Consider the following 23,564-nt stretch of genomic DNA (forward strand, 5'->3'; position numbering starts at 1 on the left):
GATTCCTACTTTTAGAATCAATACATCTCTGAGACAGAATGTGCCTGTCAGCATAAAGTTGGATAAAAATGATCTCAAAAGCAGAACATCCTGTCCTGATCAAAACAAATGCAGCAACAAGTGGAAAACTAATATTGATATAGTGACAATTTTTTTGTCTAAAATTACCTTACACAGCCATTTCTAAAGCTCAGAGGTCCAATTAACATCAGCGAGTAAAAAGTAAAGAAAACATGCAATAGTGGTGAACCTTATTCTGGTCTTTGGAAGGGAAATGTTTGTGTGTTTTTGCTGCTGAATTCTGATGTATAAGTGGAACTGTTGTCAGTCAGTTTCTACAGAAACAGGTTTGAGAGTCAAAGAAAAAATATGAATGGGTTTGAGTTACTCTTCAACAGTTTGTCTGTAGTATTAACCCCTTTGCTGCACTAAGTTAATAATACCTACATCTCCAGATTTCATTTTGTTAATGGAATTGTTCTGCCATAGCAGTGTGATTATGGATGCCACGTAAAAAATAGGCTCCTTATTAGTTTCCTTATGTAACAATAACATGCAACATGTCCACAGGATCAGGTTAGTTTGGAAGACTTTTTTTTTTCCTTCAGTAAATAAAATCACTATTTGGAAACAACATTTTTGTTTTTACGTTAGTTTTCTTTTACTAATGTTAAAAATAATTTTCCGTGAAGCATTTAAGTAATCAAAAAAGTAAGAACAAAAGAAATCTCGAATTGCACTGCAATGTACTATAATGCCATTATGAGAATGCAAAAATGTTCTCAATAATTGGAACATTTTGTAATGTGCATTGTCATAACAAACGACACCTAAGAGTCTTTGTGAAAGAGCCTAAATGTATTTTTTTCCCTCTCAGATCGATGGTTCAAGATTTCTAATAACACAGGAAGAACCACAAAGACACTGAGGGTTGAGGGGCTAATCATAGAATTATGAGAATTATCCAGCGGTAATTAAAAACTTCTGCCCACAGAAACCTTTCCCTCGATGCCTTTAACTTCTATTTTCATAAATAAACTCGATTATTAAAGTCCCAAACATTTAAACAACGGCTATTTTAGATCCGACAGTGATTCGTTTGCAGCTATTTCTGGCAGTTGCATTCAGACAATGCTTAGTTTCTTTGTAGCACAGAGACTTTGACTGAAATGCCTTGTATAAACAATACTTTCTCTTCAGCCAAGGAATTTAGTCCTTAGTTATTTTAGCAGAATAGAGCCTCTTTGGGGATGTTTCTGGCATTTTTCCAAAGTTAAAAAAATATTAAAACTGGTGGAATTATGTATTGTTTTAAAACAAAGAGACGGGATACTCTATGAATGGTGTACAAAACATTTTTTTTATATTCGGTTTGTCTGGATCCTAATCTATAATTTAGAATGTAATTTAAAATTAATTTATTTCAGTATTTCTATTCAGTGCCAAAAAGTAAGTAAAAAAAGTGCATAAGTGCATCTTGCATATTATTTGTTAATTTTAAGCCAATGGAAAGTTAAATGTAAGGAAAAAGTGGGGGAAAAACATACATAAGTAAATGTGATAAACGCAGCCGTTTGAGGGTTTATAAAGAAAACATGTTTAAGAGCCTTAAATGTTTTTTCTTTACCACTATGGATGATGGCTGTTTCTGCAGAGCCTCTGCATATAAGTGTGTATAAAAGACATGGAGAATTACTGTTATATTCCTTGCATCAAGCTACTCCTGAACCAGGAACTCTACACACACCTTATCTGGGTGGCTCTTCAGGGGTCAAAAGTTCTCTTTTCAGATGAAAGTATAGGCCTGGAGGAAGAGTGCAACCCAATGTCTGATGTTGAATCTTCTTTTTCCTTCAGATTTTTGTCGTATCGATGAACCACTATGCAAAGACCACAACGCCGTTCTCACCTTTGAGGCCATCTGTAATATCCATAAGCAGATGGATGATGATGCAAACGGCAACGTTGATGTAGTAGAGACTGATGGTGTAAGTACTCAATACTGCAAAAATCTTACCACTTTTTTTTTGTCTGGCTTCTAGTGCAAATATCTCAGTACACTTAGACTAAGTTAAATCTAACTTAGAAATAACTTTTCAGCGAGATTGTTTTCATTTTCAACAAGGAGGAAGATGTCTTATTTCACTTACTATAGATGAAATAAGCTTATTTCCCCAAGGCTCAAGCTCTCTTATTATAAGTGGAATAATCTGGAACCAATGCTTTTTTTTAAAATCAATATTAAGGAAGCTGGATTTTAAGAACAGATTGAAGATCTTGATCATATTGCTTGAAGTGAATTTATTTTCTGTTGCACAGTGATCTTACAATCACAAAACAGTCATAAAATATTTCTACATCATGTTATCAAGAAGGAACAGCATCAGTCCTTATTACTGTCTTTCACCTCTGTTGGCTTCACTGCAGTGGGAGTGCTATGTGGGGCTCATTTTAAAAAGAGTGTCGGTGGTTCAGTGGGTGGTTTGGCCTACAGTCTAGTGAACATTCATTAGTGAGGCTGTGGAGCCAGTCAGGTGGTAACTACTGTTCTAGTGGGTTTTAAAGTGGTTGTGTTTATAAGTTGGTGAAATAAAATGATCAATTTTAGATCCAATTTTCTTTCCAAAAAAACAATTTTTGGAGTAAAATTAAAGTTGCAGTAAAATGAACTTGAACATTACATGACAGGATCAGAGTAAATCAAAGGAATGCTATGAATTTAGTTGTTATAAAGCAAAAACGTATTAGGAGTAAATAAATAACATAGACTTTCTAGTCATCTTTTTTAGTGCATTTTGCTAGTATTGAGTTTCTAACCGCACCAGAACGTGTTGGAAACATTCCTGAAATATTTTGGTCCACATTGTCATGATGACACCATGCAGTTGCTGCATATTTGTTGCCAGTGCCATCATGATGGCAGCTTCCTGCTTCTCTGCATCCCCAAGAGGCTCCGTTACATTAGTATCTGGTGGCTGCAGAGACACAGGAGTACAGTCATCTTCAACAGTTAGTTTGAGGTGATTGAGCTGTGTGACGTTATGCATTCAAGTGAAATGTGTGTCAGAAAACTAAGAGAATGTGTGTACAGGAGAATGTCCCAAACCATTCCTCTAAGATTTCCATTTGTATTGCATTTAAGTGGTGCTTCAGAAAAAAAACTGATTTACTTCTCTTCCATTAGGTGATACCTAAAACTCACAACAATTGTGTTCATGGAGATTGTATTGCTATATAGGAAATTATGGTTGGCAGTGCAAACTGCATGGCTGTCCAGCACGCATGTCCGTTCATTATGGAGAGAAGAAGAAAAAAAGAAACTTATCGGATGCCAGGAGACTGCAAGAAGAATGCTGCTGTTGAAAACTAGGCTCAAGCTTCTTATTGTAGGCATGTATGATTGTTTTAGTCTTTGGGAAAAAGATTCGGTGACGATAATAGAGAAGCAACTCAGGATTGTGGGGGTGCTTTGGTCACATTTTTATATCGGTGCGACCCTGACCAATTCTTTTATTTCACTCATTCTTAAGAGTGCTTTTACGTTGTAAAACGTCTTTTTTTGTAATGGCTCCAAAAATCCTTGTCGTCCTGCAGTTCCTCCGAGAAGATCTTAACTACCATGACCCCAAAGCCAAACATAACAGTTTCCATGGAGATGACCAGTTCATCAGTGTGGAGGACTTGTGGAACGCCTGGAAGGGTTCTGCAGGTACTGCTTTAAGGCTGTGCTTCAAATTTATTTGTTTATTTTCTGTTTTTGTTCTTATTGCTATTGTTTTTTGGAGTTGCACAAAACTAAGAACCAAAACCTTTTTTTAAGTTATGTTCTTTTTTCTCCTAGAGTGCTCACCATTCAGTTAATTTGTATGTTTCTCTTGGAATAATTTTCAGCACCATCTGTCCTTAGATGAAACTTGTGTTCTATGATTCAGGATGGTGTACAGAAGAGAGACTGGGGGAAAAAAATCTGTTTTATTTGTTATTGTCTCTATGTGACCTTTAATACAGTTTTTTATTGGTACTTGTGTTTCCATTGACCGTAAGATTCACAAATTGGAATTGTGAAAATAAATTCACTTAGTGGAAATCTGCTAATTTTCAGCACGGGAGCATGGGCTAGAATATTTTAGCTTTATCAAAATAGGTGTGTTTTTTGCAAAACTGCCAAGGAAAGACTTTTTTCACAATCACACCAGTTTGTATCCAGAGCTCCACAACTACACACAGTTTATTAAACGTTGGGTTTGTCATTCGAAAGTTTTGAATCGATAGTTCATCTGTAAAGTCCCTGACTACAGTTAACAAAAATGCCACTCCCAAATATAAGATACTTGTCACTACGTTTCACTAAGACACCCACATCTCCTCTGATGGCGGATTGATGATATTCATATTCCATGGCTGGAATATGAATATACCTCATGTAATGCTTTACATCAGTCACTGCCATGATTTTTAATGAACAAACTTATTAACATGCAATTTGAATTGCATTTCTTATTCAATAGAAATACTGCAGTTGCAAAATTGTGTTTCTTCAAACATTAGCAGAATATCGACAAAGTTTTGCATACATTTGTTGTAGAAACACAGCTAAGGAAATGACGTTTAGGAATCTTCCTTAATAACCTAACAGATTCACAGCTAAGCTCACACACCCTAGTGAAGCATCTCACTCTCCTAATGAAGTAGCAGAGCACTTGATTAGATTCATGTGGACTAAGGAACGGGTGGTCTTATCAGCTGCAGATAGTGGCAGAGTGGACATCATTGACTCTGTCAGAACAAAATCCACTTCCACTCTCCTCTTTGAGATTATCAGTTTGGCTTTCCTGACTGGTACAGAGAGCTCTGCTGTATCTTTTACTCATGTAGCTCAGAGCCTCCTTTCCTTTGCTTGTAATGCTCACTTACCCTGCATTGCAGTTTCTAGATAATGCTCTGGAGCTTTTGGGCTGGGTTTATTTTTATTTCCTTGAAATGTAATGTGTCAGCCCAGACAGCAGGTATTTTTGGTTCTGTGTAGAAGTTGCAAGGAAAATTTTATCTGTTTTGATTATCCTGAACAGGCCATCATATTATATTCCTCTTACTATCCATAGTCATCCATGATATATGATTTTTTTTCATCTTATAATAGTACTGCATCATTAAAAAAAATCCCCAAAACTTGCATCTCAGACATCAATAAATATTTTTTTAGCTGAAGATTTTCTGTATGTCTTTTCAATTCTTGGTTGCAGGAACATCTTTTGTCTTCACACTTTAATTTGATAAAATACAGGATCAGTTGAACGACTTCGTCTGACTCATTGTTTTTCTTTTCAGTGTATAATTGGACAGTAGATGAAGTGGTGGAATGGCTCATCTCCTATGTAGAATTACCTCAGTATGTGGATGCATTTCGCAAGCTGGCTTTCAATGGAAGTAGTATGCCAAGGTAAGACTAGAGGAGGCCAGCTGAGTCAAGCTTAAATCACAAAGATTAGATTTTAGACTCAATACAAATTTGTGTCCTAAAGACTCGAAACTTCACTTCAGTCTCAGAAGTTCAACACTTTTATGTATTGACAGCTTGCTTTGGTTGTTGTGTTTTCACTTATACCTGAAATTTCAACATCTTTACTTTGTAGAATCAACAATAAAGGTCTTATAATGTGAATTTAGAAAACAGTTTCAGTTGCTGAAAATTCTCAAGCTTGGAGTGAAGAGAAGAAAAGCTTCCAAACAATATTAAGTGCAACATATTGTTGAGTGGACATAATAAATATTTTTTTTTTCTATTTTTTTCTTTTTTGTCCCTGCAATGACTATCTGGTTGATTCATCCAGAAATGAAACATTACCAAGTTTTAGAATATTTCTACTGATTTTCTTTGAGGATAAATGCCTATTGATATTTCCAATTGGGCAAATATGACGTTTCATCACTTTCAAAATATTAGAAAGGGGCCTTTAGACGTTTTAGTGTTCATGTAGTTTTAGAAATCAAGTGTACAAGTTTGAAATCTTAATTTGGAGCGATACAGGGTTAGAGACACAGCAATTGTTATGAATTTGATCCCAAAATGTTCATTTCAAATGTTGGTGACTGGAGACTAGACTTGTAAAAAATAACTTGTAAACTACTGATTACTTAACAATCATTGCTTTAAAAAAGGATGAGTTTGGAAGTAGTGTAGAATCACTTGACATAGCTGACAATGGATAATGCCTTTTGCTTCCTTCTTCCTATTTCCTGTACAGTAAAGATGTGTCTGCTCTCTCTCAGGCTAGCTGTGAAGAATACCACTCTGACAGTCTCCATTCTGAAGATTCTGGACCGCAGCCATGTGCAGAAACTACAGCTCAAAGCTTTGGACACGGTGCTTTTTGGACCACCCCTCAGTATGTAGCTTTCTTGTCATTTGTTGTAATCTGTACTTTTAACTACCATACTTTTCGTACTATAAGCTGCTACTTTTCCCCCCCGCTTTGAACCATTTGGCCTATAGCCCGGTGCGGCTTTCCTGTGGATTTTTTCTCAAATCCTACAGCAGGAAGTGAATCTTTGGAAGTCAAAATTGGAAATCAAAGAAGAAAGAGCTGATTTTCATTTAAAACAAGCACATGCTAGCAGCAGGCAAGACGGAGAAATTTCTTCAAACTCTTACCCCCTCATCATGGAAGCAACACGGCGATAAAGATGCCACTTTTAAGTTGAGGGTTATCAATCTGGCAGTACAAGAGGGAAATAGAGCCGCTGCACATAAACTTGTCATGATTGAGTCCATGGTTCAGCATTGGGAGACGGAGGCTGCGTCCTTAATAAATCCAGCAGATTTATAAAGTATGAAAACCGAGAGCGGCGGAGGAACCAGCAGCTTATAGCCCTGTGCAGCGTTTCCAGTTTAAAAAAATAAAGAAATTGTAGGTACAACTTATATTGAGGTGCCCGCTATAGTTCGGAAAATACAGTAGTCAAAGATAATTTTTCAAATACTGGGGGGTGAGGAGGGTTTGTGAGCACTCTATTGGGACAATCTACAATTATCATGTGATCAGCTCAATGTGGCTTTATTAACTTGAAACTTTTATTAAGAACTTTCCAGCATTACAAACATGATTGCAATTTTTCTCTGCTTTAAACAGCTTCTTCAAGATATGTTTGATTTTATTTGATTCAACCATGTATTTATAAGCCATCCTTATCATTTAATCTCTTGCACCACCCGTCTTTTGATATGTGATACCCTTTGTATGAGTTTCAGGGTGTGATGAACCTCGCTGTCTGTGCTCCAGTTGACTCTCATTGGCAAACACAATTCTCATCCCCTTTGTCTTCCTCTCTGGTGTCACTCTACTTCTGCATTCACAAACTAAAACCGTTCAGGTTGCTATTCCTTTTGAACAGGGCGTGCTTCGAGCCATTATAGCTTAGAGCTTAAATCTGTTATTATAATGTTAAATGATTCAGCTAAGAAAAAAAAAAAAGCAAAATATCACTTAGGATGGTATCTTTGGATTTATATAATAACTGTTGGAGCTCATCTAATCCCTAATGAACTTTAAGAAGATTTAATGAGCCTTTCAAGAAAGCAGGCATCAGCCCTGGACAAAGCTTGAACAGGAACTGTGTGTGTAATGGTCTGTTTCTGGCATGTGTTATTGTGGTTGTGTTCCCACCCCTCTAACATCCCCCTAACACCTTAAGGAAGACATTAGCAAGGACTGTCTGTCTTTGACAACGTGTCAAAGCAAGTAGCTTCCACAAATAGTCCATCTGACAGACTAGCTGTAGCGAGCAGCAGCATTATAAGACATATTTAACAAAAGGTTATGGCTGAAGGGCTGGATTGTTATGTAACTGTTAGGTAATGATCAACCCAAACAAATCTGGGGCTGGTTGTTTTCACTCGTGTTGCGGGTGAGTTAAATATGATTTGTGCATTAATGACCTTTTAGATAGGGCTTACATGTGTTGTTGATTGTATGTAATGGCAGATGGCAGGTTACTCAGAGTAGTATAAACATCTGTCTTGTACCAGCTGAGAAACTGATCTAAGTCAGCCACAAAGCTCCACCTCTGTACAGAGTGTCATTGAGTACCTACTCTTTTCCACTCTGATGTGAGCATGTTTGTAATTCATGATAGGTACAGAAGCATGCTGGGAAGCATGGTTGTTGAAAGTTGCCAGTTGATTAAAGTGTCCAGCCCCCATTACAGTTCATAAATGGACAATTTTTACCGGTGACATCAAGGAAATCAAAGGAAGTGTTGCCTGACAAGCAGTAGTGGTTGTCTTAAGTTACATTCACAAAACAGGTCTTGATGCTCAATTGTAATTTTTTTTTTCTTTTTTGCTGAAATCCAAAGTGCTTTTAATGTTGTTTTTTTTTTTTTGTTTGTTTTTTTTTTGTGATCATTCAGAGTACTAATTAAAAGCAGTCAGACTTCTGTCTACGAATAAGTGTTTGGTTCTCGTTCTGGGGATATAGAGCAGACCAGCACCAGAAAACCTGATTGGTCTGGAGGGTTGATACATCAACAGCAGATCTCTCATGTATTTTGGTGCTAATCTATTCAGTGATTTAGAAACAGACACTTTTTAAAGTTCTCTGAGCTCCAGGGAGCCAGTGTAAATACTTTAGAACTTGGGTGATGTGCTCCATCTTCCTGGTTTCAGTCTGATTGAGAGCAATAGCATTCTGGATCAGATGGAGCTGCCTTAATGAGAATTGATTTAGGCAGACCTGTGAAAACACCGCTGCGTTAATCAGTACGATTAAAGATAACAGATGAGTTCCTCTCAATCTTGCTGGAACATTAGTCATGGGAAAGCTCTTTAGGTGATAGCAAGATGACATTACACTTATTTTTATGTGTCTTTGAAGGTTCAGATCTGACTCCATCACTACACCCAGGTTTCAGACCTGTTTACTAGTTTCCAGCTATAACAACTGTAGCTACATGCTTACTCTCCATGGAAGGGAAATGCAAGTAGTGATCATATCTGACTGGGATTGCAGTTAAATATTATCTCCTTCATTTTGCTCAGACAGAGGAAATAGACAGTGACAGCTGGAGCTAATTACTGTGACTAAACATGCTGGAGATTCACTTGAAGAGGGCAGTTATTGATTCAACATAGTCTGGTGACATCTGCAGATGCATTGTATTGGCAGTAGACTCATGAAAGGTCAAATCGAGGTTTTGCTGCAATGTTGAACACAATATGTATATCGTGAAGAACTGTTTGGACCGCAGTTAGTGTTGGCTAATGATTTAAGTAGTAGAATGTGTCCAGGCTTTTTGTTCCTGTTGTAATAATATGGTGGTGATGTAAAAATGCTGGATAAAAGGCTTAGGAGATGTTCACTGAGAGAAAAAAAAAACACTGTAAAATAAGCATTTTCTTATAGCATAACATTTGTGCTCACAACACATATTAATGCATCATAATTTATTTGTTCAGTTCTTGCTGACACCATTTGTGGAGCCTTGTTAACTAATTCCTTGGATTGGGGTTGTGACTTTCCTTAATCTCAGATTGTAACAGATTCATTAACCTATACCTAAAAGTGTTCCCAATGCAGGGATTGTTTTCTCTGGGTGAGAAAAAGGCCATCTTAGTCACACAGGCTTGGTTGAGCGTCCACATTCTCTAAAGATGATGATCCTGGCTGCATTTTTTTGTGTTGCCTATCCCTGGTAAGGTCAGCCATGTGCAATATCATCCTGTTTTCTCTACCTGTTTGTTCAAAGACATAACAGGCTTTAAGATGATATAGTAACACAAGCTCCAATAGCATACAAAAGGGGAAAGTCAGTACCCATTTTACGGCTATTAAAGATGAGGAATTTTATATAATTTAAAATTCATGAGCTTCTACCCTGGCCGTTGCCTTCCTATGCAGTTTTGCTCAATTCTCATTTCTCTTCACTGCTCCATTTGGGATTTAACCCATCAACTTGGATTCTTCTGGTAAAATTTCAACCAGGCCAATCAGCAAACAGAAGAAGTTGTGAAGGATGAGGAAGATTTTTTGCACTATTTTATAATTGTAGTCTGCTTACAATTGGACAAAGGCAGAGGAGGAAGTAAACATTCAGTTCGTGTTTGCCACTCTTCCAAATATTGAAACGACATCAAACGTTCAGCTCACCACTTCTCTCTTCGCAATGGAGGATGGTTGTTGACAGTGCAGACAATTTTTAGGAAGACTCATACCATGGACTAGCATAACATTTGGCATCACAGCCAACCGTTAACAATTGTTTAAAGTTTCAAACTTCAACAGAGTCCAGGGCTCCAGGAAGCAATTCTTTCTGAAGATCTGAGACTCCAGACCCTTTTATGAAGTTTTTTGCCAGGCTAATAAGGTTCTGCGCTCGGTTGCTGTGCACATTATTTGTTGTCTATTTTCTAGAATTACAAGCAGGTATAAAAAACATTCAGTCTCAGTTTTAAAAGTTTTGTTGCTTCATGTGGGACTTTAATGGCTTACCTCCGAAACACTTTTAAGGAAGGGTCTTCTTTTTAAATCACACGCAATACAATGTGTACATTCACCCAAAACTGTTTCCTTGAGAGACCAAACAAAGTATATTTCTCATGATCTATTTTTATTCTGGGATTTACTTGTGGACTTTCCTAGACTTTCGTCTTGCTCCAGGAAGTAAAAATCATAGTTTTGATGTACTTGCATGCCCTTTATCAGGTTTTACCAGGGGAAAAAAAGCTTGCCTCAACTTGTAACATTAAGTAGACATTTTTTTGTGGATGGCTTTGTAACTGTTGCATGGATGGGGATCGAACCAGGCCACTTGTGTGTCTAGTAGAAGATTGATATGAACTAAATTTGAATCTTTTCACAAAAAGCAACATTAACTTTTTAACCTGACATTAGTTCTGATGGCTTTGGCTCTTTATATTAGCAGAATTATTACACATTCATTGATTAGATAAATTCTAGCTTTGCTCATAGCTCATGAAATGTACCCACAAAAGTTTTCTGCTGAATGCAAGCGTTGGTTCCCGGACTTAAATAGCCTTTGTTATCTGCAGTTGACAGTGCTAGGTTTTTTTTCTTTTCTTTTTAATTTAGCCCCCGTCACCGCAACCTAAATATGTGACGCTGACCCCATTTGTGTCAATCCACAACACTTGTTGCACTTTGACTTTGAAATGTTCTTTACACCACATCCTTGTGAAGCTTGCACGTTGTTTAAAAGCCTTAACTTATGATGCAGATTTTGTTCATACTTCAGCAGCTGCATCTAAATTAAAATGTGACTGAAAATGTTGATTTTATACAAAGTTGAAAATGTTTTATACAATATGTAAACACAAAGCGATTAATTCATCTTTGTTTTGATGATTACAGTTTGTAACTAATAAAAAAATCTAAATGCGTTTATTTTTTTCAGAAAGGTTTGGTGTCACATTAAATCATTTTCATAAATGATATGAAAATGATTTAACTACAACTGAAAAGTATGTTCATATATGCAGTCCATACCCATGAAGGCTTCTTACAGGAATTACTGCATAAAATGTGCAGGACCTCATGGTTACTTTGTATGATTTTTCTTCCATTAGGAATGACCTATTGTGACTTCCCCTCTTGATAGTGTTATGTCAGCAGCCATGACAAAACGGCATGCATAAAACCAATTGAAAATTACCATCGATAACATTTTCTTTTGAAAACTGCAGTGTTAAGTCTGTCGCATTAAGCAGTTAACTGCATAATAAATTTAGTTGAGTTTCCATTCTGATGACTAATATCCATTTTATTGCCATTTTGTTTGTGTTTAGTTTTTATTCCTGTTTCTTACTGTTTTTGGTTGTCGTGTTTCATTTTGTTTTAAATATCTTCGAGTTAAAATGTTCTTTACAAAATTTAAGTTTATTGGTCTTTGAAAGAGTGAATATGCCATTTCAAATATATTACTTGAAAATTGTTCCAAAACAGCATCGCTATCACTCATCAGAATAATTACTGGGACAATTTATTGAGCAGCAAACATAGTATAGTGACAGGCCTAGACTAAAATGAACCTTGTTTTATTCTCTTTCCCTCAGTGAATCGACACAACCACCTGAAAGATTTCATGCTGGTGGTGTCGATAGTGATCGGAATGGGCGGCTGCTGGTTTGCCTACATCCAGAATCGTTACTCGAAGGACCACATGAAGAAAATGATGAAGGACTTAGAGGGTCTCCAGCGGGCTGAGCAGAGTTTGCATGATCTACAGCAGAAGTAAGGGCTCTTCCCACCATCCTCACTACAAACTGTTCAATGATGCAAGGACTTTGCCCTTTATGGCTGGAGCTTTATATTGTATTAGATTAGAGGACAGTATTAATTATATATCTGTTGTCATGATTGACAACAGATAAGCAATTAGGCACACAAGATAATAGGAAATAATGAAACGTAGCCTGTTCTTTAAATTGGTAAATAAAATGAACAACTGCACCATGTGTATTATAAATCCTTGGAAAAACTAGGTCAAAATGAAGTCTGCATTTCTGAAAATTACTACCCGCATCCTGGTTCTATTGAGCTTTGAGGTGAAATGGTAACTCTTGAGATTGTGATTATAAATAATAATCATAAATTGCAGGTCAAAATCCTTCTGGTTTCTGGTAAGAAAAAGCAGGTAAAGAAAACGTCCACTTTCTTCTTGGAGTAACATCTGTTGCCGTTAATCAGTCTGTGGGACAAAAGCTTTAAAGTTGCAGTCCATAACTTCTGTAAAAAATCCAATTTTTCCACCATGTTGTGAGACAATGAGACAGATAATCTGTCTTCCCTGAGCTGCTGCTGCCTTCTGAAGAAATAAGAAACGGTCAATCAAAGCCAGGACGCGTGCTTAAGTGCTGTCAATCATCCTAGTGAACACAGTGCTAAATGTGTTAATAACGGACAAACAACTCTGGCACAGGCGTGATTGACAGCACTAAGACCCGCCTCCTTGCTCTGATTGGTTGTTAAAAGTAAGCACTGGGAGGAAGCAGAGGAGCTCGACTTATTTATTTTTTTATTGCACAGATGATCTGTTTCACACTATACTATCACAACACAGTGATTATAAATGTTACATACTGCACCTTTAAAGCAGGAACAGGGCTATTGTCTACCAGAAAATCAGAAATCTAAACAGATCTTTGCTTCTTCATCACAAGGTCTCTTAAATACAAGGCTGCAGTTATTTATAGTACATTCAGATAATAGGATATTTTATAAACACAGTGTGAAAATCTATACAAGAACGCTGGCCTTGTCCAAGTTTTTCTTTCGAGGTAAACATAGTTGCCGTGTTTCATCTCAAATTCAGCTTTTCTTTGGTCGCTTGCTCTAAACCTCTGTTCATGTGATCTGAAGAAGGAATGAGATTGGCACATGACTCTGATTCTTTTATGTTGTGTTTTAGTTCATTCCAGCATAAAGTTCCTAATTTGAGCAAAATAGCAGTTGCCTAATTGGCAAGAGCAACTTGAGATTTGAAGATCTAGCAAAGATGTTGTAAAAGATATCCATCTTATTGGTTCTGGTAATTCTCTGAATTGCCTGGAGGAATTCTGAGAATGTGCTTCAAAGCTTGCACTTGATCTTCCTATACCTTAAAAGGATACGTGGTCATTTTCTACACAGGTCAGGCTTTTTTTGTTTTCCTAGATTTTCCATCTCTAATTTTAGATGCCTAATTTGACATGGCTGTCAGTGCAGTGGTAGTTGAAGGTTTATGAAAAGAATGAAGTCTTAGATTAATACCATGCTTTGTTCCTCTTTATTCAAATGCTTTGAAACTTTGAAAGAAGAGACCAAAAGGCTTGGCCAAATATATGGCTTTCAGAAAGAGCTGTGGGAAAAAGAAACTTTAAAGAAAGTAAGTTGAAGTTTCATCTGCGGTTTGCTGTGAAGCACGTAAAAGACGGCAAACATGTGACAAAGCACGGTCCGGTCAGATGAGACATAAACCAAACATTGGGCCTATAAAAGTAGTGCTACGTGTTGCAGAACACACTGTACAAAAATCTTGGTGGGGGCAGCATCATGTGGTCATCAGAATGTTTTTTTTTAAAGCATTGAAATGAAAGTTGAGTACAATTAGGAATCTGTGTCACAATTTGAGATGCATTTTCATCTAGTCTGAGCTGGATTCATTATTCAGCACAAAGATGTGCAAATCTGATAGAAACACACCTACAATGTGTAGGTAAGCAGCAGCATGTTCTGCTGCTTTAGAATAAGAAATAAGACACTGAGTACACTTTTTCCCTAAATTTTTGACATTTATTTATGTTTAATTTATTTTACCCATTATAATTGCTTGTTTTTTAGATTGCTGCTGCCCTTTGATATCATAAAATACATAGGTTATTAAAAATAATTTATTACTTCTTAGAGGAGTGGATGACAAATGCTGTTTTTTTTAAATTAATATATATATATTTTTTTTATGCAGTACTCATCTACAATCTTCCATGAATACTTTGTGTTGGTCTAGTAAACCAAACATTTGCCAACACAAATGTGCAATAATTTATGCATAGAAAGTTTATGCATTGTGGCATTTAAGTGATGGAATAATTTTGTAAAAAAAAATGTAATACATTAGATTTGATTAGCTGATTTCACTGACAACCTTAATTTAACTCTGCATATGGTAATCACAAGACATTGTTTTTTAAGCTGTTCAGTCAGAAAAATAAACATGTTTTTTAAATTATCCTCCCATCAATCTGCCAAGAGAGCCACATGCTTCTGCTAGGAGGGCAGGTCAGCTGGGTCACACTGTGCTCCTCTAATAGATTGGCTATTAGTTTTGAGCACTGCTAATGCTGTTTTCTCCTTTCAGTGCAACACTTCTTCCTCAGACAGATTGAAAATTATGCTGTCATGCTAACTAGCCAAACGATCAAAAGCTAATATTTTAGCTACTGATCAAACAAAGAGCAATTTATAACTTGCCATCCACCCAGGTGGTATACTCTTGGCTGATTTTCCTACTTTTTAGAAAAATCATTTTGTAATCATATTGCTTCACAGCAGCAGAAGTATTTGCATTTGGTTGATATCAGTCAAGGTTTGTCTGTTGCAAAGTTGTGAGTATTTGAATCTTGCGTGTGTGCGTGCGTATGCAAACCTTTTAATTGCTCAAAGCTTGAAATGTGTCTTCATTATGTTGCTGTTTAGGTCAAAACAATTCAAGTAACTCCATGTGTTGCAACTTTTACTGTTGGGCTAAAACAATTAATTGGCTTAATCGTGATCAATCGATTACTAAAATGATCATCAACTACTTTGGTAATCAATTGGTATTTAAGCCAAAACTGTACAAACAATACATTTTGCATTTAAGATAAAAACAACTGTCTGTAAATATGTTTTAGCCAAAATTCCTAAAGTGGCATAGTTTCTTCAAATTTGCTGTAATACAGACTGCAACAGGAGCTATTTCCTGCCCCAGCCTTCTCCGTCTATAATAACTCTTTGAAGAATGTTGAGTGAATGAGTTGACATTTAATTTCCCTTTTGAGATCAACAAAGTACTTTGAATTTGAATTGTTTTAACTTCACCTGCTTCAGATTCACTAAAGAAAAACTCTGTTTTTGCATATTTGTCATAATTTTTTTTTCTTATTTAAAAAAGGAATTGGACCATTTATTTGCATCTTTCAACTTGTTTCTTGTATTTTACCAAAAAGGTTTACGTAATTAAACATAAAAGCTGTAGAATGTGGCATTTGTTCTTTCCGATTAATCGTGAGAATAACTGATTAATCAATTGCTAAAATAATCATAGGTCGCACAACCCTACTTTACAACAGAGTATTTTATTTTGGCAAAGAGCAAGTAATATTTTGCTCTTCATAATTTGCAGACTTCTGAGAAGCATCTCTTGCTGTGAGTGTTTTTCTGTCCGAGAAGAATGGAGGTATGTCCTCTGTGTGTAGTTGATCCCGGCTGCCAGCTGCTCTCTTTCCATACTTTGCAGCAGATCCTCTAGCAGTATCAAGTAGCCAGGCTCAAACATGACTTCCCCGTCAGGAAACTGGCGGCATTGACAAGGGCAGGATTTCCTGTGTGCCTTAAAGTTCCTCTGCTCTGGTGGGAGATGGCGGTAAGCGTAGCCACCGCAGTGCTAATTCACCCACATTTAGATATGAATCAGAATTTGGTTCTGGTGTTTCAGACTCGAATCCTGAATGGAGACGAGGACTGCGTTAGCTGTGAGGGATGTTCATAAGCCAGTTGGCAGGCACACTTATGTAAGATGTAAATGTTTTCATATATGCCACCATTTCCTGGTAAGATGTAAAAACCTAAATCCAGCTTTGCCCCGTTTGCTTAGCTCTAACTAGGTACAGTTAAGACCAGTGTACAGTAACAGATTTTCTCTGGATGTCAAAGGTTGTTTGAATAATTGCTAAAGTGTGGTTAAGGTCAGGGTTGAGTTTATTAGCTGGACTGCCAACCAGCCACCTTTTCCACAGCTGGTGTTCTGGATCAGCTTTCATTTGTCTGCTGTTCTCTGCTGACTCTGTTGTTCTGCTTTAATGTGACCGGGCGAGACTGCTGCTCCCTAGTGACCAACAGAGGAAATTACATCACTCTTTCAAAGATGATTCAAATAATACTTTTTTAAAGACTTTACCTTCCGTGATTAATACAACTAGCAAATTTCTAAAATGATGGGATAGGTCACTTTTTGCCAAAAGCGATTTTAATTTTTTATTTTATTTTATTTTTTACAAAATCACTTTTGGCATAATTATCATTTGCAACTTACTTAAATATTTTTGAAATATATATTTTTAAATTACTTGATTAGAGAATGTAACAGAGATAAAACCTATCTCATAAATCAAAGAGCACAGGTGTGTCTGGAATTACACTGTGCTATTCTGAGGCCACTTACTGACAGCTGTTGTCATTTCTGGCTCGCCTCTCTCTGATGTCACTTTATTGTGAGCAGCTTAGCAGCTCAGCGTGCTGCTCTGCTTTTCCACGTCAGCCATTGTTTCCGGTGATGCAGGGCTGATTCACTGCTCACCTTCCACACCAAGGTGGCACTTGCATGCAGATGACTTGGTTTTTAAGATGAGTTAAATGGAAGTTAACTTTTTTTTCTGTTTGCCCCTGATCTTGCGTGAAGGCTGCAGATTGCCCAGGAGGAACATCGCACGGTTGAAGTGGAGAAGGTGAACCTGGAGCAGAAGCTGAGAGACGAGATAAATACTGCAAAGCAAGAAGCTCAGCGACTGCGAGAGCTGCGAGAAGGCTCCGAGAACGAGCTGAGTCGGCAGAAGTATGCAGAAGAAGAGCTGGAACAGGTACTGTCTCTCTCAGGTCAGGTTGAGTTTTACCATATTAAAGGTCCAATGCAAGGGATGAAAAAAACAATTTTTTTTTACTCCCTTGTATAGATGGTACTTTCCAGTTCCTGTAATGTAAACATGATTTATATTCCCTTTTCATTCTTCAGCTTAATTTTTTAAATGGATAGCAATGATTAAATAATTGCTATTTCTAATTCATAACAGTGAAATTGATACATACACATGCTCATATTTTATCATGGTGACCTTTCTACATTGATGCCAGATGCAACTCTGATTTAATAAAGTCATTCAGGTAATTAGGAAATCATTTCCAGATGTCCTTTTTGTAGAGCAAAGTTCCCTGCACACGCTGGCAACAAGAAGAGGCAAAAGCTCCTTTATATAAAACCTAAATGTTACAGGAAAATGTCCAACACTACAATCCTTCATCAATTGATCATAAGTCTATGAAATATAACCATTAAAAAATAAAAAAACATCTTTAAAAATGAGTGAGAATTTGAATAAAATCTCTATCAATAACTCATATCATGTACTTAAATCACAACTTTAAGTATAATTTTTAATAATTTACAGAAGGCCAGTCTTTCACTGAGTCATTCCAAAGTTTGAAAAAACTGCTGGTCTGATCATCAGGAACATGAAGCATTGAGTTAAGAAAAAAACTGCAAATTTGATTTAAAATAATAAATGAAATGCACTTGGTATTTTGTTTTGGAAATAAAACCACAAATTTGAAATATAATAATGTTCTAAATTGTCAGAATCTGTAGTTCCTTAAACAGAGGAGCAGAAGCAGTTCTGTACTGTTGTGCATTTTAGCATCAATGCAGTTCAAAGTGTTTTACTCTATGAAAACATAATATAGTTACCAATAATGAAACAAGAAACAAATATTATCAAGTAAATATACAAAAAAATAATAAGTGCTTCAGTTATAACATCACCTACACCAATTGGAGTAATTGGTATTGATCGAAGTGTTTCGGCTGTTTTGCAGTTTTCTGAACGTTTGTTCCGGATTAGCATAAAAACTAAATGCTGTTTCTCCATGTTTGGTTCTGGTTCTGAAAGTGTGTGATGACATTATGATCGGGGCAGTTCTGCAGAGCGTTGCACACGACAGTGTGGTTTATTGTCCTTCAGCGTGATGAAACAGGATTTCATACAGCACTTCTGTTATTTTAATTCTCGTCTTTGGCCAAGACGTTACACAACATCAAAAGACTTTGTGAGAAAACCCAGGATTCAAGTTTTTGTGTTTAATCCGCTATTGTAATATTGGCTTTTTGGAAACTAACAGATGTTTTCTTTTCCACGCACTGTTTCTCCATTTGTCAAATTGTTTGTGCAAGGTCACCAAGCCCATGAATAAATGCAGAAATGGCTACTGACATATTCCCCAAAATACAGACTGGGAGAGGCTAACGTTTGTTTTAATGAGTCACGTATCAAACTCGTCACCCAACTATTCTCGGCACAGTCATTTTAAAGTAATGAAATCTTATATCTACTATAAAGAAATTAGAAAATTGTACAACAGTAAACATTAGTTGTTTCCAGATTGTTGTTGTTAATGTATTGTTGTGCTACATTTATGTCTTAACCTTGAGAACAACTTATTGTAGGTGCGCATGGCTCTAAAGAAAGCTGAGAAGGAACTGGAGTCTCGGAGCAGCTGGTCTCCTCCAGAACCTCTTCAGAAGTGGCTGCAGCTCACCCATGAGGTAGAGGTGCAGTACTACAACATCAAGAAGCAAAATGCCGAACGACAGCTCCTGGTGGCCAAAGAGGGGGTGAGCACAACAACAGTATCAGTAGAATTTATTGAATTTGGTTTTTAAATGATGATACATGGCAGACCAGATTAATTCTGCTAAAAAATAAAAGATTTATTCTTAGATCTTTTACCTTTTGTTTCCTCTGAATTTTAACTTGTGATTATGTGTCAATTATGTTATGTTAGCAAAATAATCACAAACATTTCTTTACTGTAGGATTTGTAAACTTGCACATTATTCATACTGATAGCCATCCAAAATTTATTTGATAAATTTGATTTTTAAGAATGGATTTGCCGGAATTGTTTAAACTGTTCAAACAAATCTGACTCAGAGGAAAAAAGCCAAAATTCTTTTTTTTTTCATTGGCCTTAATCCACTTCCATACAAGACCCATTATTCTAATGGGACCAGCACCAGCAAAAATTGTTTTCTGGTTCTGTTTCCTCTCTAGAAATATAAGAGAAATTTCATCTTTACATATATGGAAACAAAGCAATAAATTTTGCATTTTGCTTCACAGGCAGAAAAGATCAAGAAAAAGAGGAACACTCTCTTTGGGACGTTCCATGTGGCTCACAGCTCCTCACTGGATGATGTGGACCACAAAATCTTGGCTGCAAAGTGAGTCGGACTGAACAACAGTACAGAAAAACTATATAAAATATCTTAGTGATTGTTGTGCATCCTTATAGATGTATTTTCTTTGTAACTTTTTTGCCAGACAAGCGCTTGGTGAGGTGACTGCCGCTCTGAGGGAAAGGCTGCACCGCTGGGAGAAGATTGAGATCCTCACAGGTTTTACTATCGTCAACAACCCGGGCCTTCCCTCGCTTGTCTCCACTCTCAACCTCGACGCCAGTTTCATGGGCGGCAGAGCCACACCGCAGCACTTCGTCATGTCTGACGACATGGACGACTTGGACGAAGGCATGATGTCTGGAATCCTCCAATGTAAGGATTCATTCAAATGTGTTCCCCAAAGTTCGGGGATTAGCAAACGACTCCCTAAACAGCCAAAGACCGTGGTGGGGAATTGAAAAAAGAAAACAAAATCAACCACATGACAATTGGAGAAATTGCCTCTTTGCCTCCATCTCAAACTGGTGACGGAGGTGATGTACTAATTGTTTTGTGAATATTTGTTTTCAAGACCATTGGACTTGTTCATGTACTTTAGCTGTCTTGTTCTTAAAAACAGTTGCAGTTTACATGATTTTTGTACTTTTCTGAATTTTTTGGCTAATATGCTACCAATAGTGACTTATTAGGGTCACTGTCGATAGAGAAAAGTACATTTCTGCCAAACAAAAAATTTTTTTTGAATAATGTCAGAAATGTTCCACACAAAAGAAAAATCTGTTTTAAAAGTTGTAGTTTTGCTAGAAAGAAAGGTTTTTAGATTAATTTCAGGAATTTTCTAGAAATAATTTGGAAATCTGAGTTTCAAAAGTCAAAAAATTGACTCTTCAAGCTAAAACTTGTCCTTCTTTTTTCTAGAAAATTTCTGAGATTGATCTAAAAATTTCTGAGTTCTATTGGTGGAAATGTACTCTATTTGTATCTACAATGGCCCTAACACGCTGTTGTAGATTTCCAATCACATGTTTTAGTAAATCTTTTTCTGGTACTGATTTTCAGCAATTCCGATTTCTCTTTAGAAATTGTAAGATAGGAAGAGTGGCCATAAAATGTTTTTTTTTTTCTTCAGCGGGTTTTCTCTTAATTATTGTCATTACTGTTGACATTAGAAGCAGAGACAACATCTCTGAGGGATGTTACCACAACCTGGAAGCTCTCAGGTACATAGACAGGGATTTACACTGTCCGGAAAAAAACATCCGATTGTTTTACTTGTTTCCTGGCCACTCAGAGGTCAGGGCCACTTTCAAATGGCCCTGACCTTGAAAGTCATGTTCTTAATATTCTAAGTGTTTACTTAAACTCTAGGCTAATATTAACACTGAGGCCTTCTGTGACTTTTTTATTTTTTTTTATTGAAAACTGAACTGTTCAGAAAAATATACTTTATAAGAATAAGTTTTTGTGTTGATATTTTAATGTATCCTGCAGCAATGTTCAGTTTGCCTCTGTGGCAGATCCCAGTGTAATCATCACTGCACATCCTGCTGTCCATCATCTTTCCATCTATTCCTCTAACATGGATTTTCTGTGTGATATTAGATTCTTACATTTCAGGCTCCCAAACCACTGCAGTGTTTTGTCACATTATTAAAACGTCTCAAGTTACTACTTAGACAAAACCTTAAGCATTACATCATGTGTTTTAACACATGCAAGTCTTTTTATTAATATTAATTGCACTCCCTTTCTCACTCCCCCCACCCCCTTTTTTTTTCTTTACACACCATCTTTGTTTCTGTTTTGCTCCCAACACTTTCCCATTGACCTCACTTTAGACAGCACACTGCAGCTGAGGCGGCGAGTCGGTGACCTGTGGCCCAGTGCTTCAGAATGCCAGTCCATAAGGAAGTATTCTGGTTGGCAGTTATTTGTTCCCAAACTCAGTCTTCAAACTGCCTTTCCCTTTGACCCGTCTGTAATTCTTTTTACCTGTATGTTCTGGGCCACAGCTGAATGAACAACCAATGCTGTTCATCAGAGAACTCTACTAATATTTTCTTAGTACCTGCTCACCACATGAACTCCCATCTCCATATGTGTCTTGTACTTGATGCACTCCTGTAGTTTTATCTCAATAACATTCAAAAAGTTTCAGTTTTTTCCATTTAATATTTTTTTCTTGTTTGGAAATGCTAGGATACATTTGTTTTGCGATTTTCCTAAGATGCATTAATAAGGCATTTAAAAAGTTGATGCAAAGTTTGAATTGGTCTTGTTTAGGGATGAAGCCATTTATGGGACTAATTGTGATGAATTCAAATAAATAGTTTATTGATTAAACACCTGTTTAATTATTGATGTTGTTGTAAACTAATTTAGTAAATCTTACCACTCAGTTGGTAATAAAATTTAGTATTAAAATGACTAAATTTACAAATTTTATGAGTAAATTCATGATTTAGTGATTTTATTTTTTTAGTATAGTTTCAAAAAGGTTATTTGAAACTAATAGTATTTTTACTTGCACTCTGAGCAGCGAGTAAGCAAAACTGTATAAGCACTATATCTAGTTTGCATTTCAGATGAACACACAAAAAACCTTTTGTCTCGACATAAGTTCTGACAAAAACTCAAGTTTAGTTTTAGCTTAAAATTTTGTAAAAAAAAATCTCATGAGGCATTTTTTTTTGCAATTATTATTGGTCAATACAAAAAAATAGGCCTTTTTCTATTTTTGCATTTTTGTTCTTTAAATGCATCAAAACTAAGAACTCTTCCTATTTTCTGTAAATGCATCAAACACAATCATGCTTTTTTTTTTTGTCAGTTTAATAAAAAATTGATAAATGTAAAGAATTTATTCCCTTCATCTCTTTATTTTCACCCAGTCATCTGTTCATTCATCAGCTTCCCTCCACAGATCTCTTCCAGCCCCAATAAACCTTTGAATTAAACAAAGTCCTAAACATAATAAATGTTTAGAATTTATTCATTAGTCTTTTTTTGTATTACAAACTTGTTACTTCCATCAAAAAACCCGCAGAACCATCTTCTCTCTATTTTCTGTTTTATTTAATGAATCTGCAGGTTGGACCAAAAAAAAAAAGAAATATATCGGCCAACAACGGCCTTATTGGTGCATCGCCGTGTAACCTCCCAACAATCTTTTCCTCTGTTAATTTTTTTCTTTTCTTCCCTTGTTTATCAAAATCTCTCCTGTCAGTGTTTGCTACTAATGCTGTGGCTTTTCCCTGCAGCTCCCAGTATGATGTCCCTGCGCCAACGCCACATTGACCCCCAGCTGGCTTTGGGTTCCCAGAGGTTGGTAGAGAGTTCCCTGCTTGCGGGGCAGCAGGGGGAGGGAAACCCTTACCCCTCCAAGCCTAGGCCTGCCTTCAGACAGTCCCGAAGCCATTCGTTCGGGCAACTCGAATGTCTTCCTCTGCAAACTCTCTCCTCAGCTGTGTCTCACCCGTCAGTCATCTGCTCTTTCAACCCAATCCCTCAGTCTGTGCCGTCCTTGTCCTCTTCCTCCTCCTGCTTGCCCAGCACCGTTGCTGGCGGTGTTGCCCTTCATTCCTCCCATGTACATCATGCTGCTTTCCAGCCCATGGACCCAATTCCTGATTATATCTCCAAAGTTCACTCCACATGCAGCGACAGTCTCGGGTACCCGTCTCACACTACACTATGCATGTGTGTGGTTCTTTTTATTTCTTTATTTTTCTAACCACCTTTGGTCATGTTTTTCTTTTTTTTACATTTCTTGCAAGACTGACTTTTTCAGAGTGTTGGGTTTTGTCACTCTCAGTAGTTGAAGTCATTGTGTTTATCATCACTGCTCCTTTTAAAACAGTTAC

The 23,564-nt window shown here is 36.8% G+C and overlaps 1 protein-coding gene across 4 annotated transcripts in view; it reads left to right on the top strand.

The window, feature by feature from the left end:
- The window catches only part of LOC129369780 (stromal interaction molecule 1-like), a 30,108-nt gene that overhangs the window by 3,992 nt on the left and 2,552 nt on the right, over nucleotides 1–23,564 (top strand). The window contains exons 3-13 of one of the 4 annotated variants that reach the window (XM_055045398.1): nucleotides 1,858–1,988; nucleotides 3,595–3,709; nucleotides 5,329–5,440; nucleotides 6,271–6,386; nucleotides 12,068–12,245; nucleotides 17,152–17,329; nucleotides 18,967–19,134; nucleotides 19,643–19,743; nucleotides 19,844–20,073; nucleotides 21,540–21,620; nucleotides 22,962–23,025. In XM_055045398.1, the coding sequence (XP_054901373.1) occupies nucleotides 1,858–1,988; nucleotides 3,595–3,709; nucleotides 5,329–5,440; nucleotides 6,271–6,386; nucleotides 12,068–12,245; nucleotides 17,152–17,329; nucleotides 18,967–19,134; nucleotides 19,643–19,743; nucleotides 19,844–20,073; nucleotides 21,540–21,620; nucleotides 22,962–23,025 (1,474 nt within the window). Of the gene's footprint in view, nucleotides 1–1,857; nucleotides 1,989–3,594; nucleotides 3,710–5,328; nucleotides 5,441–6,270; nucleotides 6,387–12,067; nucleotides 12,246–17,151; nucleotides 17,330–18,966; nucleotides 19,135–19,642; nucleotides 19,744–19,843; nucleotides 20,074–21,539; nucleotides 22,942–22,961; nucleotides 23,374–23,564 lie in introns of those variants that run through there. The other 3 variants (XM_055045397.1, XM_055045399.1, XM_055045400.1) reach the window with 3 other exon arrangements.

Source organism: Poeciliopsis prolifica, unplaced genomic scaffold (assembly GCF_027474105.1).
Source record: "Poeciliopsis prolifica strain line A6 unplaced genomic scaffold, Auburn_PproV2 SCAFFOLD022, whole genome shotgun sequence".
NCBI classification, from domain to species: Eukaryota; Metazoa; Chordata; class Actinopteri; order Cyprinodontiformes; family Poeciliidae; genus Poeciliopsis; species Poeciliopsis prolifica.